The sequence below is a fragment of the Haliaeetus leucocephalus genome, unplaced genomic scaffold, assembly GCF_000737465.1.
Source record: "Haliaeetus leucocephalus isolate CR32 unplaced genomic scaffold, Haliaeetus_leucocephalus-4.0 Scaffold317, whole genome shotgun sequence".
Lineage (NCBI taxonomy): Eukaryota > Metazoa > Chordata > Aves > Accipitriformes > Accipitridae > Haliaeetus > Haliaeetus leucocephalus.
Genome location: NW_010972753.1, coordinates 666,410 through 683,626, shown reverse-complemented (window position 1 = coordinate 683,626; position 17,217 = coordinate 666,410). Strand labels below are relative to the sequence as shown.

Genomic DNA, 17,217 nt, shown 5'->3' with positions numbered 1-17,217 from the left:
TATTCTATTCTATCCTATTCCATACTTCTCTTTGCTTCTCTTATGCTTACACTGTTTCCTCTTACCAGAGCTTCAAGCTCACTTTGAGCCCACATCAGAAACTGAAGGTGGGGACAAGGACGGTGATGAAGTGGAGGACAGTTTCCAGCCCGCTGAACAAAACAGGGCCGAGGATCCTGCTGTCCCATCAGGCATCAGCGCCCTTAGTTCTGTGGTGTCACATGAGGCTCAGCAGCAGCTTAGCCTGGAGTTGGGCAGACTTAAACAAGAGACCTTAAGGTAACCCTCCTATAATGACTGTGGATTTGTTTTCAGGCAGTCTTTGAAAAGCTCTCAGACGTTACTTTCTACAAGGACATGTACATACATAACATGAATATTGCTCACCCACTGTGATCGATTGCCTCGTGATAAAGAGACCTCCCAGGAACATAAATGGATTCAGAATACACTGGCAGCACCGGTATGACAACTCAACAGCCTTTCAGCAGAACCTTTGTTTCTGTGTAATGAATTTTTTAATTGCAGAATGTCATGTTGCATTTCTACTTTAGGCTTGTGCAACTGTGCCCCTTTCCTTCCTACTTCCTTGACTCCTTGGATGCCACCTGACCCAGTGGCAGCACCCTCAAAGCTGTTCCTGCAAGTAAAGACCAGAGCAGCTCTGTCCTGGCCCACAGGACAGGCTGCCCACTAATTAGCACAAGCAGAGCTCAGCAGAGCCCCTCTCCTGTTTCTCATGGGTTACATTTGTAGGCTGCTGCCAGTGTGTTAACATCAGAAGGTCCCATTCTTTATGGATGTGATGTAAATCTGTCATCATTAAAGTGCCTGGTAAAACATCAGTGTTCTACTGTTCAGCAGTAAATTACAGGATAAAGGCAGCAACTCTGCCCAGGGAGGCTGCAAAACAGTAACAGAATTTACAAGCTATTTACTAAATTCTGCAAAGATGAAAACCTTACAGTGCCACCACTAAGCTGAGTCTTAGACAACCAAAATGAAGTCTGTAAACCATAAAACATGTTACTTACTTAAGACAGCATCTCTCAAGTGTCTCTGTCCTTTGGTAGTCATTAAAAATGGTAAGTCTTTTTTTCAGCTAGACTCAGTATGGTTATTTTTGATCTCTCTCATACACCAACAGGCTTTTGGAAAACCTCATTCAGAAGGAGAAAGAGTATCAGACCCTCTTATGGCAATCTTTGGAGCAAAAAACTCAGGAATTACACTTGCTTCGATTAAAACTTAAACCCAAAGGTATGATGAGATACTGCATACTTTGACAGTTACACACAAATATATTGGATTGTGTGTTTGTTTAAAGGATAAAAGACTGTCTATTTTAAGCTTCAGTAGTCTGGAAACCACCACTTTTGCCCTAGTTTTGAGGTGTAGTAACCTATATGTTTGTTTTCTGTTAAAGATTCCCAATGGTCTGCAGCAACTTTTAGAGAGAATGTAGACCCTGAGCTCATGAACTGGCTCAAACAACAAGGAGCAGACTTGGATGCCATTAAGAGGGTAAAAAAAACCCACAAAAACAAAACACCTAAAACAAACAAAAAATTACTTTTTAAGTCACTGTAGTCATAATTAGCAGTGTGGTTTCAAAGAAGGAATATTAATTTAGGAATAAATTTGCCTTTTAGTTTGCTGAAGAAGATTATACACTAAGTGCTGTCCTTAATGACATCACTAAAGATGATTTGCGGTATCTTCAACTGCGGTAAGGAAATACTTATTAGTTCATTGTTAAGAGCTTAAAGTCATTTGTAAAAATACTCTTTTAGAAGTTCGGTTATTCAAATAGGTCAGTGATAGTTCAGTGGCAACTGCTGTGTATTTCTGCTCTGATTTTCTGTTATTTTTCACATCTTAACTGCTGCAGCTTAACAACTATACCTAGGGTGCTTCAAGCCATCAAGTTTTGGCATTTATCAAGGTTGGGAGCCATTTCTGCACCCTTCAGGATGATGTAATCATATGGAAAATAGGCATAAAGAATTTACTTATTTTTCCTACCCATCAATTTAAGTCCTTTCTTCATCATTCTGTTAACCCCTGGCTGATGTGGAAGTTGTTTTAGCTATAACCTTAAAGAAGTGGTATAGTGTTTTCTACATACTGTTGTAACTGGTATGCCCTTGGGATTTCTAGGTTTTACTTCTTGCTCACTTCAGAGTAATGGAGATGAGGGAGTTTTCCCTAACTGTTCTCTATTCTTCTCCATCCAGGGGTGGTCTTGCCTGCAGAATTTGGAATGCAATATTAAACCACCGACAAACATCTGGCAAGACCTCAGTGCAGAAGGTTAATGCTTCAGCAGAATGTGAAACGGGAATAAACAAATGAAAGATACATTCCTAACACTTAAATTATTAGCTGTATATATGTATGTACAGTGGCCTTGCAGGTTTTGCACAATTATATAGGTTGTTTGACCATCAGTGTAATACACAGTGAATAGTAACAGCTTTTAAGTTAGTGTCAATGCACTTAAATTATTACAACAGAGTAAGGCAGAAGGCAAACGCCTATCAATGTAATACACAGCATTAGTGAGAAAAAACCTCTTCTGCAAAACAGGTACCCACACCTGGATTAGCTTTAGCATTGTGAAAGCTATGATGACCTTAAAACATGTCATATTTCTGCTGGCTGATGGTTTGAGCAGAGAGGGGATATGCTAGAGCATATGTCACCTCTTCAAAGATGAATGTACATAACTTTTTGTATTAAAGCTACTCTCACTGAACTACTAAAAAAGGCCTGGTGTGACATTTTCATTTAGTAACTTTTCTGCAGCAAAACCATAGCATCTAAATCGCTTTTTTGGTGGGTTTTGGGGGAAGTGGTTCATCAAGAAACAAAGCAAACAGCATCCTAGATAAATGTTGTTAAAGTTAAATTTTTAATTTTTTTTTAATTTTTTTTTAACACTGTACATAACACATACAGCAATCCAAAGAAAAGTCAGTAAAGCAAATATATAGCAATTTAAATAAACTGCTGCTTTCTCTTAATTTAGCTCCTTCTGAAACAACATTCAGCATGTTTAAGGAAATCCATACTGAGATGGATTTCCCTACACATTTCCTCTTTTGAAAGAGCTTTTAAAGAAGCTTAGGGGTTGTTTCTGAGTCATTATAGTTCCTGTAAATGCATGCCAACAAAAAGGCCCTTAACTGACAGACTTGTACCTTATCCACTGGTTTGGGCCACGCACTTCAAAGGGTGGCTCATTGAAGTAGATGTGGTTACCCAGTTCTTCCAGTGGTGGCTCTGGGTCAGTGGTAGCAAACTGAGCAGCTTCCTCGATCTCCTTCCTTACTGCCACATCGATTTCCTAAACACAAAACAGATGCTTATTAGAAGACAGCTCAGAAAAAGCATCACAATTTTAAATTTAAACACAATGATTATTAAGCACTGGTCAGAATTAGCGTTAACGCTATCTAGAACATAAATTAGAAGCCTGTGAAAACTCCCTCCCTACTAAACTGCAGCATTTGTCCCTTTTTGATAGCACCAGTAACTTACTGCCAAAAGAACGTGACCCCCCCTGAGCCTCTACATTTTCAATTCTGATCCTGCAAAACACTGAAAGTGTCAGTGTCAATTTTTTTTTTAAACAGAGTTGATGAAAGTATTTACAACATTTGCTTAGAGGGTTCCTGGCTCCTTCACTAGGATTTTTCACTATTGATAATTTCCCTTTCAGAGACTTACCCTTTCCTAGGCAGTTGAGAAAGCCTCGGTAATTTTGATTTCTACATGTTAGCAGATGACAAGAGCTGTATTTGAAACACTAACACCCATACACACAGCCTCACACCCCAACTTACACTCAGCACCCAAAAGCAAAATGCCTTTCTGGCAGGGTACAACTTCATTAGCTGGGCTGCAACAAAACTTCAACTTCACCAATAAAAGCGATGCTAGAACTTTAAAGACCTTCAAAGAACAAGTGACACACGCTGCCCTATGATGTGCTGTTCAGAGATGATTAGTGTGTGAACACTCAAGAGCTTGCTTAAATAGCAACTAAAAGCCATACCTTTAATTCTTCAATGCTAGCAAGGTTATTGTTGACCATTCTGTCCTTCAGCGAAGTAATGGGATCACTTTTGCTTCTCACTTCTTGAATTTCTTCTCTAGTACGATAGCTAGGAGCAAGACAAACAAAGACATGAACTTCTTCAGTGGTATCCTTGAACAGAGGTGAGGTTCTGGACACAGCTCACTTTCAGAAAAAGGTGTGACCAAAGAATTATCAGGAATGCAATGAAAAATGCAACAACATTTATCACTCAAAAGGTGACACAGCTACATCTAAAACAGCTTTTAGATCTGTAAGCACCAACCAAGCTTAAGTAGCTCCAGACCCAAGTATAACATAGGCAGGGAAAGGGGAGCAACCCCAGCCTGAGACAGTTATGACAAGGGGGCCGCATTTCCTCCTTCCCACCTCCCCTACAGTGGGGCTAGATGACTTGCTGCATGCGTCCAGTTCACTAAAAGTTTCCAGTGAAGCCCTGGGATACACCTCTACTTCATGTAGATCAATTCAGATCTGTCAGCTGGCACAATGCCTGAGTCTTTTTGGCACCTATACATTTATATTTTTAAGAAGTGTTCCACTTGACTGTACAGTCCAAACTGTTTGTCATGGTTTAACCCCAGCCAGCAACTAAGCACCACGCAGCCGCTCACTCACTTCCCCCCCATCCAGTGGGATGGGGGAGAAAATCGGGAAAAAGAAGTAAAACTCGTGGGTTGAGATAAGAACGGTTTAATAGAACAGAAAAGAAGAAACTAATAATGATAATGATAACACTAATAAAATGACAACAGTAGTAATAAAAGGATTGGAACGTACAAATGATGCGCAGGGCAATTGCTCACCACCCACCAACCAACACCCCGCCAGTCCCCGAGCGGCGATTCCCTGCCCCCACTCCCCAGTTCCTATACTAGATGGGACGTCCCATGGTATGGAATACACCGTTGGCCAGTTTGGGTCAGGTACCCTGGCTGTGTCCCGTGCCAACTTCTTGTGCCCCTCCAGCTTTCTTGCTGGCTGGGCATGAGAAGCTGAAAAATCCTTGACTATAGTCTAAACACTACTGAGCAACAACTGAAAACATCAGTGTTATCAACATTCTTCGCATACTGAACTCAAAACATAGCACGTACCAGCTACTAGGAAGACAGTTAACTCTATCCCAGCTGAAACCAGGACACTGTTCCAGTAATTGTAGCTTACAGGATTTGAAATAACTCTAAAAGCCTTGGAAAAGCATGCTGCTTTGCACTCAAAGCTTAATTGGAACACACCATAAAGTCACACTGAAAGCAGAATTCATTAGTAGAAAGTACAGAAGTTTAACTGACACTGTGCTTGTTCTAAGACTAGATCTCTTAATACTGCAAGTAAAACAGGTGTGTTACATGGCCATGGATTATCAACTGAGCAATGAGATGAGTGATCAGACTGCTCATAGCAATTTCATCATAATCTTTATATGCACTTCACAATGGATTTAAACATTGAATCCAAGAGTTTCAGGTTTTTGACCACCATCAATACTTGTTTTCAATGAATGCCAAGAAAGAACGTCACAGTACCTTATTCCAGGGTCACTCATACTGTGGCCATGATAACGGTATGTCTGTAACTCCATCAGAATAGGACCCTTAAAAAGAAAAAAAAAAATGACAGAGGGTGTTACCACCTTGAGTGACCAATTTGTTGTTCTAGCAGCAAGTATTTGCCATAGGTGAATTGCACCAGTGATGAATGATTTTAATTCAATGTTTTTTCTCAATTTACATAACATTGTTACAACTAGTAAAATGCAACTTGGCTCTTTTCAAATGAAAGCCTGTGTTGATATTGTGAGCATTTATTCTCATGTTCTTATTGAGCAGCATTAGACAATTTCTTCCCTTCCAATGTCATTCCACTGTTACTCAGACTATTTCTAATTGTTGTTTCACTGTGAGATGGTAGCTTGCAGAATGTTACTCTTCTGTACAGACTTTCTTCTTTTTCTGTTGTACATTCACAGCACAAACATTATTTCACCAAATATTAAAAATCTTCAAAACCAATGTATCACACTTGGGTGACAGACACTAATGCCGACTCACAAAACTTTTACTTCACTTTCTATTTGTTGTAAATATAGAATCATTACTACTTTCCTTGATACTTCCCCTAATTAACCTCTTCACAAAGAGCACAACTGCCTGACAGAACAACTTTCACAACAGAATTTAACAGGGATAGAAATGGGGAAAAAAAAAATGACAGAGTATCAGGAGATAGATCTATATATAGATAGATGTATGTATTTTTTAAATGCTCGGTGTCCTGGTTTCAGCTGGGATAGAGTTAATTTTCTTTCTAGTAGCTGGTATAGTGTTATGTTTTGGATTTAGGATGAGAAGGATGTTGATAACACACTGACGTTTTCAGTTCTTCCCAAGTGGCATTTAGATTAAGTAAGTCAAGGATTTTTCAGCTTCTCATGCCCAGCCAGCAAGAAGGCTGGAGGGGCACAAGAATTTGGCATGGGACACAGCCAGGGCACCTGACCCAAACTGGCCAAAGGGGTATTCCATACCATGTGATGCCATGCCCAGTATATAAACTGGGGGGAGTTGGCCTGGGGGGGGATCACTGCTCAGGAACTAACTGGGCGTCAGTCAGTGAGTGGTGAGCAATTGCATTGTGCATCACTTGTACATTCCAATCCTTTTAGTATTAGTATTGTCATTTTATTAGTGTTACCATTATCATTATTAGTTTCTTCTTTTCTGTTCTATTAAACCGTTCTTATCTCAACCCACGAGTTTTACTTTTCCCCCCCTGATTCTCTCCCCCTTCCCACTGGGTGGGGGGGAAGTGAGTGAGCAGCTGCATGGTGCTTAGTTGCTGGCTGGGGTTAAACCACGACACTTGGCTAATACCAACTGCCTGTTAATAAATTCTAACAAAATTAAAGAACCACTCAATTGCTTACAGGTTCAATACTGTGGAAAAAAGGAAATAAAGGTCAAATAAAGTTCCAGCAGTGACTGGAGAAAATGAGCTAGATTAGGAACTTTTTATGCAGCAATACCGTGGCTAAGAATTTCACCTATGGAAAGGGAATGACAATTGCAGACTTACTTTTCCAGCTCTACAGTAATCAGCTGCAAACTTCGCTGCTTCTCGAACACAGAGAACATCCATGCCATCCACCTGATAAACAGAAACTACAAGTTGAGGCAAAAAAATGCCAAACCCTAAACTTCCAATTTTAGTACTTCCACAAGTGCAACAGGAATTCAGTTTCAAATTTTTCTATATTTAAAAAAATACTTCTAAATACATTTATAAATAAAAGAAATGGATACATGTGTATGTATGGTGCAGGTCTGTGCATGCACATTGCTCCACTTCCACCCCCCTCAAAAAAAGCTGGGGTTGTGCTCACCCTGAGCCCTGGAATGAAGTCTCCTCTTTTGTAGTAGTCAGTACTGGCTGCAGCTCTTTCAACTGAAGTTCCCATTCCATACCGATTGTTCTCACAGATAAAAATACAAGGCAACTTCCATAAGGCGGCCATATTGTATGTTTCAAATATCTGGCCCTGAAAGAAAAAGAGCAAGTTACATCTAGACAGGGAGCTCAGCCTTCAAGCGTTAGGCTCTACTGAAAATTGTTCAGTTGCACAGGTCTAGCTAGGAAAAAATTTAATACTAAAAGTGATCTGAAACCTGTCACTTGCTGCAGGTCAGCAGGAATAAAAGAGAAGCTACACTGTATGAGGTAACTTTCATCTCAACTAACAGTTTATAGAACTTATTTTTTAAACCTCTATCAGTATCTGTGTTAGGGTAGCACAAAACCTTCAACTTTAACTGAAGTATTTCAGCAACAGTCATAAAAAAACTTCACAATTTTCTCATCTGGCAGGATGCTGCTACAGCAAAGTAAAAGGTTTGACCACAGTGACTGCATCAGCCTTGCTACTTTAAGTCAAAAATAGGGAAAACAAGAACTGAGATCTCCACCAGCATTTTGAAAGTGGGAAACTGTATCAACGGTACACTCTAAACCATCAGTTTCTTATCTGGCCTAATGTCTCTGCTGATAACATGAAGAGACTGTCCAGAATGTCAATAGTAAGTGGCTCTGCAAGATGCTCTGTCCTCTCCTCTGTCTTCAGAAATGTAAGTTACATGTTTCTCCCTATTCAGCAGCACTGTCATCTTCGCTGCTGTCATTCAGAGCTCTCCTTACAGCACAGAGGCTTCAGGGTGTCACACTTAAGTGAGCCATGCACAACTGGAAAGAGGATAACAAGAGTAACTGGAAGCCCCTCCTCCCGTCACCCCTGCAGTGTGCACATAATTAACCATTAGCTCCACTTGCCCCCTGAGTATCTGGAGCGCTCTGGAAGGGAAGGAGCTGAGCAGCTATCCCTCCACTCCAGCAATAAGGGCAGAGTCCGAAATGGGGGCAGGGAAGGACAGGCATTTACACAGGTCCAAAACGTGATAAAAAAGATGCAAGCACATGCTACATTCCCAATACGTAAAGAACATCTAGCAATTAACTTCACTGTTCATCTGAATCACCCCTCTGAGGACTATACAGTTCTTGAAACACACTCCTATTCAAATGCCTAAGACAACACAAATAGGAGGTGCTAGTGTCCCAAATTTGCAAGGTGCCCAGCCACCTACATGAAGTTTGTCTCACTTCATGACAAAAGCCCTAAGAAAAACTGACTGTAGGACAGAAGGTGTACATTGTCTTCTCTCTCCAGGACTGCTTTTTCAGCATCGGTGGTCTCCTTTAATAAAGCATCCTTGCAGCAGAAAGCCCAACACACAAATCTCAGCCTAAGTTCCAAGTCAGATGTTGCCTGGGTTGCAGGTACTACACTGACAGGGTGAAAGGTGCTCTCCCACTGCTCAGTGGAAAGGCAGAGCTCACAGTTCACAGAGGGAAAACTGATTACCCACAGCCACAACTAGACAAAGCTCCTTTACCTGGTTGGCTGCACCATCCCCATATAACGTCAGACAGATTTCGTTTTTACCAAAGTATTTACAGGCCAGCGCAATCCCAGCTCCAAGAGGAACCTATCACAGAGTACAGGACAAACCAAAATTTTAGAACAGTGTTGAGAGGAGTTGGAGACAGGCAGCTTGTGAACCATATAGAGACATCTACATTGTTTGAGATCTGCTCAACAAACAAGTTGTTAACAACCCACTTCCATTTGTTCCAATCTGCATTACAGCCAAAATACAGACATTAACTATATTCTCAATTGGATCATTTTTGCCACAGTTTACAAAACAGTGAGCAAACCAGAATAAAGACATAACAGACTTAATAGCCAGAGAGCAATGGTATCTGCATACAGGCTCACACCACAAAAACTGAGAGGAAACACTGGCACAGGACATGAGCCAAATTCAACTTGCGCTTTAAAGTAGAAGTCACATATATACCTGAGCACCAACAATACCATTGCCACCATAGAAATTTTTGGTATACATATGCATTGATCCTCCTTTTCCCTTCACACATCCTCCTTTTCGACCTGAAACATGAATAACAAGCAATTTATTTTTTCGGAGGAAAAATACTATGCAAATGGGAACATCTAATTCAATCCCTAAAGGTAATAACACTAAGACCACGTTGTTGCCATTAGATCTATATGGAGTTAAGACACAATGGCCTCTCCCCAAAGAGTTTACAGTTAAATATAAAACAAAGCAAATAAGAGAAGGGAGAGAAAGAGAATGGTGATGAAAACATAATTCAGGAAATACAGAATGAGATTAAGAAGAAATTTTAACACCAACCAAGAAGTTTCAGTGTCCTACTATACAAAAGCACTTTCTGATAAATATGTTTTGGTTTGGGGTTGGTTTTTTTTTTTGATAGCCAACATGGTCTGTATTTCTCATATATGTAATCTGTAAGAAGTATATACAGTCCTTATTACTTTTGGCTTCTGCAAGAAAGGTATGTTCATTGTTCCAAATTGGCTGCAACAATCTATACTTGTCTTTCCTGTGACAAAGTTACAAAAGTTAGCAAAAGTTACAGATAGGACATGGGGGGGGGAGGGGGCGGGGAAGACCAGGATAAATATCAAAAAGTCACCTAGCCCGGCTTTACTCAAGCTGTAGTTTGAAGATAACTAGCGGTCCATGAAGCATTACAACAAACCCTACTTAAATGAGCTTATCCAAGAACACAGAATTTCTCATCAGCCCACCCCATTTCTTATTCTGTCTTGTTACTAGCTGCAGAGGCTTGTGTTTTCTTTCTAATAAGTACAGCTTGTTTGATTGGGTTTTTTCGCCTTAGCCTTGATGTTTATTTTAGAAGTTGAATGCTGGATCTCCTTCTGGAATTTGTACTTCTCTTTAATAGTGGATCATTTTTATTATTGTTCTCTCTCATGCCTTTCATATGCTTATGAATTGGTTTCACATAAGCTTTTATGGATTCTGCCAGCTAGACCCAAAGCAAAAAAAAAAATTGTCTAATTTTAATCAGAAAACTATTTTTTAAGTGTAATTTAACTTCAGCAATCTCCCTCCACTTTTTGTACAATCCTTTCTTGTTTTTTAGAAAGTATTTAAGAACTCCTAATTGACTGATGTCACTTTCTGCTATACTTTCTACTTTTCTTAGAACACAAAACGATTGCTCTGGGAATCGTCAATTCAGTAAAGTCCTTTTCTATATTTTTTTTTCCTGTAGGATCTTATCTACTAGTCTTACTTTGGGTGACACTGCTTCCTGCTCCTTGAAAGACTTTTTAGTTCTGTCATTTCCTGGTCATTGTAACTCAGGCTGTCTTTCAGTTCAGCATTTTCAGTCAAGATCTTTGTTTGCTAGAATCAGCTCCAGCAGCACTCTAGAAACTTGCCCCAAGCATCATTTCTTGGAACAACAGTCTCTGTACTGCAGCTGCTCTTTCCCAATTAAAAGAACCCCACTAAAACCAAGCATAGTGCTATAGAAGATGATGCATGTCATGAGAAGAAATAAAGAAAAAAAACCCACATCATTGATATTTGTAGTTTCAGGGCCAATAGTAGACTTCAGTCGTGACAATCTCCTCATTTACTTTCCCTCTTATCAGTATCCAGTGACACCTGGCAAGTCGATCATCCACTAGATTCTAGGCTTTCATGCACATTATTAATGTGCATTCTTAACACACACATACATTCTTAGTATATGAAACCATACCTCTTCTCTACCTCTGAAACATGCTTTCCTGTATTAACGTTTCAAGCGTGCAAATTCTCAGATCAAGTCTTTTGTTATACCAATGATTCATAAAGGCCTTCAAACTCCTTGTTCATTTTTCACTTCTGGCATCCGTTCACAGATCTCTAAGCATTCAGCAGGCTGACCCTCTCTTCCCTTCCCTGCTCCACCTACAACCCTATTGTGAATAACCATCTCTCCTTTCTGCAAGATCTTAGATCTGTCTAGGTTGCCATTTAATATTCTTGGTACAGTCAAATTTTCCCAAACCATTCAGTTTATCGTTACAGGCAGTGTTTACCAGTCTTCCTAAGACTTCAGCAGCTTAATTCTGAAAATATAAGTCTGTCTCCTAGGAAGGGTAACGCCCAGTCCTATTGACAACAGATGCCTAGCACCAGCGAGTTCCATTTAAACAAGCAGCTGCAGCACAACAAATACAGCTTATGGTATCAGGAAAAATTTTCTGAATTTGTACTTTATAAGTACCAGCACTTAAATACTCCTTATGACTTACATTTTATAGTAAAAAGTGGTTGCATCATAAAATTATAAAATTGATTTATTCTGCTGCGTCACTAAACTGCTTCTGAAGCCCCAGTATACTTTGTGCATCAACATCATTTTGAATTTGAATAAAAAATTCTGACACAAGTACAGTAGCATGCAAATCCTCATTTTACTTAGCACAAACCTGTAAGTTCAGCAAGAATTTCTCGAACAGGCACTCCTCGTGCATAGGTAAAGCCATGAACTCTGTAAGCTGTTATCACATGGTCTGTAGGCTTTATGGCAACTTCAAGCCCTACGCAGCAAGCCTCCTGTTACAAAGGAAAAGTAACTCAGCAATGAAGAAAAGCACACAACTTCCACAGTCAGCAGTGTAGCAAGGGCTACCTATGATCCCCCCATGTATCAAATATCAGCAGAAAACGGGAAGAGCCCAGATACAGGAGAATGCCTTAAATCCCAAGGGGCGGCAGGCCTGGAGCTACAACAGCTTTGGGCTCTAAATTCCAACCTGACTGTGACTAACAAAAGCAGACAGGAGGGGAACTGGAAGCTGCAAAAATCTGAGGACTTCTTTGCATCTAAAAAACTGCAATTGCATCTAAATGAATTGCATCTAAACAACTGCAATTCAATAATGGGGGGAGGGGGAATGGACAGACAGCAAAGTTTCACTGTTCATGATGTTCCTTCTCCTGGCTGTTGCTTTCTAGGGGGCACATGATCCAAGAGACACTAGAACAAAAGACATGAATGAAGCTTGGAAGAGGAGAATGTGGACCTCCAAATGCGTTGAATTTAATATGCCGAAGTTGCTCATTCCTCACACTCAGCTGATCTTCAGCTGCACCTTACTTCTCTCTCTTCCTATTGCTATCCCAAGATCTCAGGGATTCCCTTGCATGCTAAGACTTTTTTTTTAAAGAAATAATGAACTAAATCATGGATCCAGCTACAACTTCAGACATTGTACACAGATATTCAGTTCTAGGTTTATTCTCCACTCTATTCAAATCCTTAAATTAAGTAAGGTAAGACAATATAAAACATCTTGGGAACAAAAAAAAAAAATCTTACCTGACCATCATATAAGTGGCAGAAGCCACGAATAATCTTCTGCTTGTACAGCTGGTCAGACTTCAGCTCCATGCGTCGTATGGTCTGCATTGTCTTGTAGTAATGGAGTCCCTCCTCTCGAGTCATCACTGCTGTGGTACTAGGGCCTTCTTCCAGGCGATGGAGGTCACATTTCTGCAAAGTTGACAAAGTAGTCATTTCTTGAAAGTAATTCCTATTTATCAATATCACTTAGGGTTTTTTTTATGATGTGCCATTTTCAAAGTCAGATTTTAGTATCTTTTAAAAAAGAAAGCCAGCAAAACCTAAATTTGTAGATCAAAATAACTGTAAAGTTTGCATACTATTTCCAAATTAAGGGCAATAAAAACTTTACTTTTAATGAAGACAGATTTCCACTCATGAAATGAAGCCTTGTAGTTCCTACTAGCAGTAGCTGAACTAAGTCCTCACAAAATACTGGAAAAGCACATTTCCACGGTTGTTGCATGCCAAATGCTTGGCAAGAGTTAGAGGCTTAGTGAAGAGATAAAAGAGAGATAGAGTTTGCTTTGTGAAACAATTTGTAAGATATGGTCCCAAGACTGGCCTTCACCTCTTCTACCATCACTTCTAACAAGCAGGAATAAACCACTGCTGCACCAGCCACCCTGCCAGTCAAACCACCGTGTGTACAGTACAACTTCGTCCCTGAACCATGGACTAATAGAGTTGCACAGAGGGCTGATTTTAGGTGCCCCTACAAAACAAAAATTTAAAAAAATAAAATACTAGTCAAGTTCAGTGGAACAGACCAAACTAATTACTCTGTCAGTGCAGGTGAAATGGCCAAAATACTGCTACACAGATTAAAGACAACCCATATTAAAGCAAAGTCTCTCCAGAGCAAATCCACTGACACCTAGATGAATTTGATATAACACATGTGCACACTACTCTTAAGACAGCTCTGCTTCAGAGTTCACATAACAATAGGAACTTTGGAGTCTTGTAATCAACACAGGACCAAATGTTAAACCTTGTATCTACTCAGAAAAGACTTTTCATATAAACATATTTTCCCTCCCTTCTGCTTGTGAAACAATTTCAATACTTTACAGGCATGGACAAGCGGGGAGCAGGTAAAAAGAAAATGAAATAATTTCTTTCAGAGTTTCTTTTATCAATTCCTGAATGGAAAAGCCAGCACAAAAGCTACTGCCAATGGAAGCATCACTTCTTCCTAAGACCTAGTCACTGTGGAAAGCTGACAGAATGTAACGCACATTTTTTGAGCAGCACCAAGTCAAGTGTGAAAAAGGATGCCTTATTTTTTCCTCCAAAAGCATACACACCTCAATCAGCTGCACATCTGTGATACAGCAGCCATGACTCCATAAACAAAAGGGAGATGGAAAGAAGGGTAGGCAGCAAACACCAGCTATTTGTTTTAAAAGCATTAATATTCTTGCCCTCAGAAGAGAAAAGGCTCTTTAGCTCCTTTGTAGCTCTGTTCCCACAGCTGTGTTGCAGTATCACAGCTGCGAAGAATCACAACTTCACATTCTTAAGAAACAAGTAACATCTGCCAAGCACAGTACTTCCACCTGCATTTAGAAATCAGGCCAGATAGTGAAGGGTTTGGTTCTGGAAATTCCAACAGTATTTTGCTAATTGAAAAGGTAAGGAGGCAAGTCCATCATGTCAGGATCTACAACAAGCACTTACACAGAACACCAGCATTCAGCTGCTTTACCTTAATCTCAAACGTAGCTTCACTTGCAAAGTCTGCATAGTTACGCGATGCTACCACCACTCGAGATGCCTTAAAAAAAAAGACAAAACCAAAACATGAGCAACATTTAAATATAACTATCAAGCAAAAGTAGGTGAATTCTCAAACAATTTCCAAGAGTACTCCCAAATTGAAATAATTTGCGAATGAAACTCTTCAGTGGCATATCCCTATAATACTAGAGGGATTTTAATTTGTACGTACATGCTAGGAGTTCTTTAAAACACTGTATTTAAAATTAAGCTTAGAAAAAGAGAATAGAATTTTACATTTGTAATACCCTTGATTATCCAAAATAAAACCAATAAGCTTCAAAAGACTGAAGAGCATAAAAATCACAGAAATAAGTACTTCTCCCTTCACATGCCTGATTGCCTATATGAGTAGAGACACAGCCAACGCAGATTTTGATGGCTGTCTGTGCTGACTGGAATGTCACCTTGATAGAACAAAAAATTCCTTTGAAAAAAACAACCAAACAAAAAACCCCAGCAGATTTCGGGAATATGAACTACTCCCACTCTTTCCTTTCAGTAGGAAGAGAAGCTGGAGGAATGCAAGGCAATAACAATGAAGAAAGAGAGTACCATTTAAGTGGGTAACAGCAGGACCACTACTTAAAAGTGATATGGAAACACAAAAGGTGACATACCTAAGGATACCTGAAATGCAGGGCAACAGAAAGGGTGGCACGGTAGGAGACAGATAAGAAGTATGTTTAAAAATACACTACTCTTCCATCTTAAAGAACGTGCACAAGCTATTAACTAATGAACAACCGGTATTTTTAGATAACTTCACTAAGTTTCACTGCAGCATCAGATACAATGCTCATCTGTCCATGCACGCATTGTGCCCACAGCATAAGGAATGCGCTACATCCTTAGTGGCAAAACTGTGTTGCTGATTAAGTTACACATAAACTTCAGTAGCTCATTCAACCATGGCACTCATGTACATTTAGCTGAAGAAGGTTCATTCTTTCAAACTTTTGAGAATATCCAGGTCAATGTCTGCAAAATAAAAGGTCTGACTGATAGGTACAAAGCTTGGAAAAAAGCCAAGAGAAATTTCTCAATCCATCTTGGTTACCTACTCTGTTCCATATTTGATTTAGCAATCATGATTCCCCCTTCCCCCATTATCAGATTAAATATTTAGAGTTTTTAATTTAAACCAATTTTCTACACTGTTTACCACAACACATCAGTATTACTGGTGAGGAAAAGCTATTTTACTTCCGGAGCTGGAAGTAAATCAAGAGTTTGGGGTTCACAGAATCACAGAATGGCCGAGGTTGGAAGGAACCTCTGTAGGCCACCTGGTCGAACCCCCCTGCCCTGAATACGACTTCAAAGCAAGACTGAGGAGTCTGTACAAAATTCTAATACATGGCCAGTACATGTACCAAAAACAAACCTTGACAAGACTGATTCAGGCCTTACCTCACTAACGGCTCCCTAGGTTAGCAGCATTTGGAAGGAAAAAAAAAGGGGGGGGGGGAGAAAAAAAGAGTAAGTAACCATAACAAACAAGTAGAGGAAGAGAAGTCAGCAAATTATTAGCCAGCTAGAACACTGTAAGAGGTAGTCTCCTTACGGGTAAGTTCTGTGTCATGGAAATCCATCTATACACTTTGCAATGTGCTCAAAGCATATATAAAGCATTGCTTTATGGATTAAGACTGCTTCTATTTATTCAGTAATTTATACCTTCACTACAAACGCACAGGAAAAATTCAAGACAACTGTTTACGTATTTGGTAATCACTAGGATCCAAAAATCTATATTAAGACATCCAAACCAGACCTAGGTTGGAATTCCAGGAGAACGTAGTGTGTCAGGAATGGGCCAAGTACTTGCAGTAAGGGACTAATTTTAGACACCCGTATCTGAAAATTTTGATATAGGTATTTTACTTGTAAATTAGGAAATACTTTTAGATACATAGCCCCAAGACACACGGAAAGTTCTTCTGGTAGAACAGCTCTCTCGTGTCATTCTCACACATCCAGCCGCCCGCCTGCTTTTTCCACAGGACACGAACGCTCAGGTAAGCCAGCAGCTTCGGGGTGGAGGCACGGCGACAGGTTTGCTCTCAAAGGCAAACAGGCAGCCGACTTCCAATTACCAAAAAGCAGCCTTTAACGCTGGCTTGGCCTCGCCAACGACTTTTTTTTTTTTTTCCCCCGCAGGGTTAATTTTTCCCGCACGACCACAGCCGTTGTCGATGGAATAAGGGCGGACGAAAAGGGAGTTTCTCAGACTTTTGGCGCAAAAGAGGCGAAACGCGACGGCGGGCGGCCGCTGAGGAGAGAAAGGCGAAGCAGCTGCGACGAGGGCCGGCGGCTGACTGGGAACGGGGCGGGAAGGGACCCGACCCCTGCCGACACCCAAAAATAAACACGTATATGTACATCTATGCGCGCGTGTGACTAAAAACCGCGAACGCGGAGGGCCCTGCGTGCGTGCGTGTGCGTGTCCGCGTCCCCCCGTGTCCTCCCCGCGATTTCAAGGCCGAGCGGCCGGCCGCACCACACCCGCACCCCGA

General features: G+C 40.4%; 2 protein-coding genes across 2 annotated transcripts in view; one reads left to right on the top strand and one right to left on the bottom strand.

The window, feature by feature from the left end:
- MAP3K15 (mitogen-activated protein kinase kinase kinase 15) overlaps positions 1-2,547 on the top strand; it is an 86,572-nt gene extending 84,025 nt beyond the window's left edge. Inside the window, exons 26-30 of the mRNA XM_010571262.1 lie at positions 69-279; positions 1,148-1,260; positions 1,427-1,524; positions 1,653-1,729; positions 2,238-2,547. Of these exons, the coding sequence (XP_010569564.1) occupies positions 69-279; positions 1,148-1,260; positions 1,427-1,524; positions 1,653-1,729; positions 2,238-2,355 (617 nt within the window). The 3' untranslated portion in view covers positions 2,356-2,547. The remainder of the gene's footprint in view (positions 1-68; positions 280-1,147; positions 1,261-1,426; positions 1,525-1,652; positions 1,730-2,237) is intronic.
- Positions 2,548-2,891: 344 nt separating this feature from the next.
- Positions 2,892-17,217, bottom strand: part of PDHA1 (pyruvate dehydrogenase (lipoamide) alpha 1) — a 16,189-nt gene continuing 1,863 nt past the window's right edge. The window contains exons 3-14 of the mRNA XM_010571378.1: positions 16,878-17,049; positions 16,112-16,126; positions 14,628-14,696; positions 12,893-13,066; positions 12,000-12,126; positions 9,520-9,611; positions 9,052-9,144; positions 7,488-7,643; positions 7,181-7,252; positions 5,632-5,699; positions 4,061-4,169; positions 2,892-3,349 (exon numbers count right to left, since the gene is read on the bottom strand). Coding sequence (XP_010569680.1) covers positions 3,185-3,349; positions 4,061-4,169; positions 5,632-5,699; positions 7,181-7,252; positions 7,488-7,643; positions 9,052-9,144; positions 9,520-9,611; positions 12,000-12,126; positions 12,893-13,066; positions 14,628-14,696; positions 16,112-16,126; positions 16,878-17,049 — 1,312 coding nt within the window. The 3' untranslated portion in view covers positions 2,892-3,184. The remainder of the gene's footprint in view (positions 3,350-4,060; positions 4,170-5,631; positions 5,700-7,180; positions 7,253-7,487; positions 7,644-9,051; positions 9,145-9,519; positions 9,612-11,999; positions 12,127-12,892; positions 13,067-14,627; positions 14,697-16,111; positions 16,127-16,877; positions 17,050-17,217) is intronic.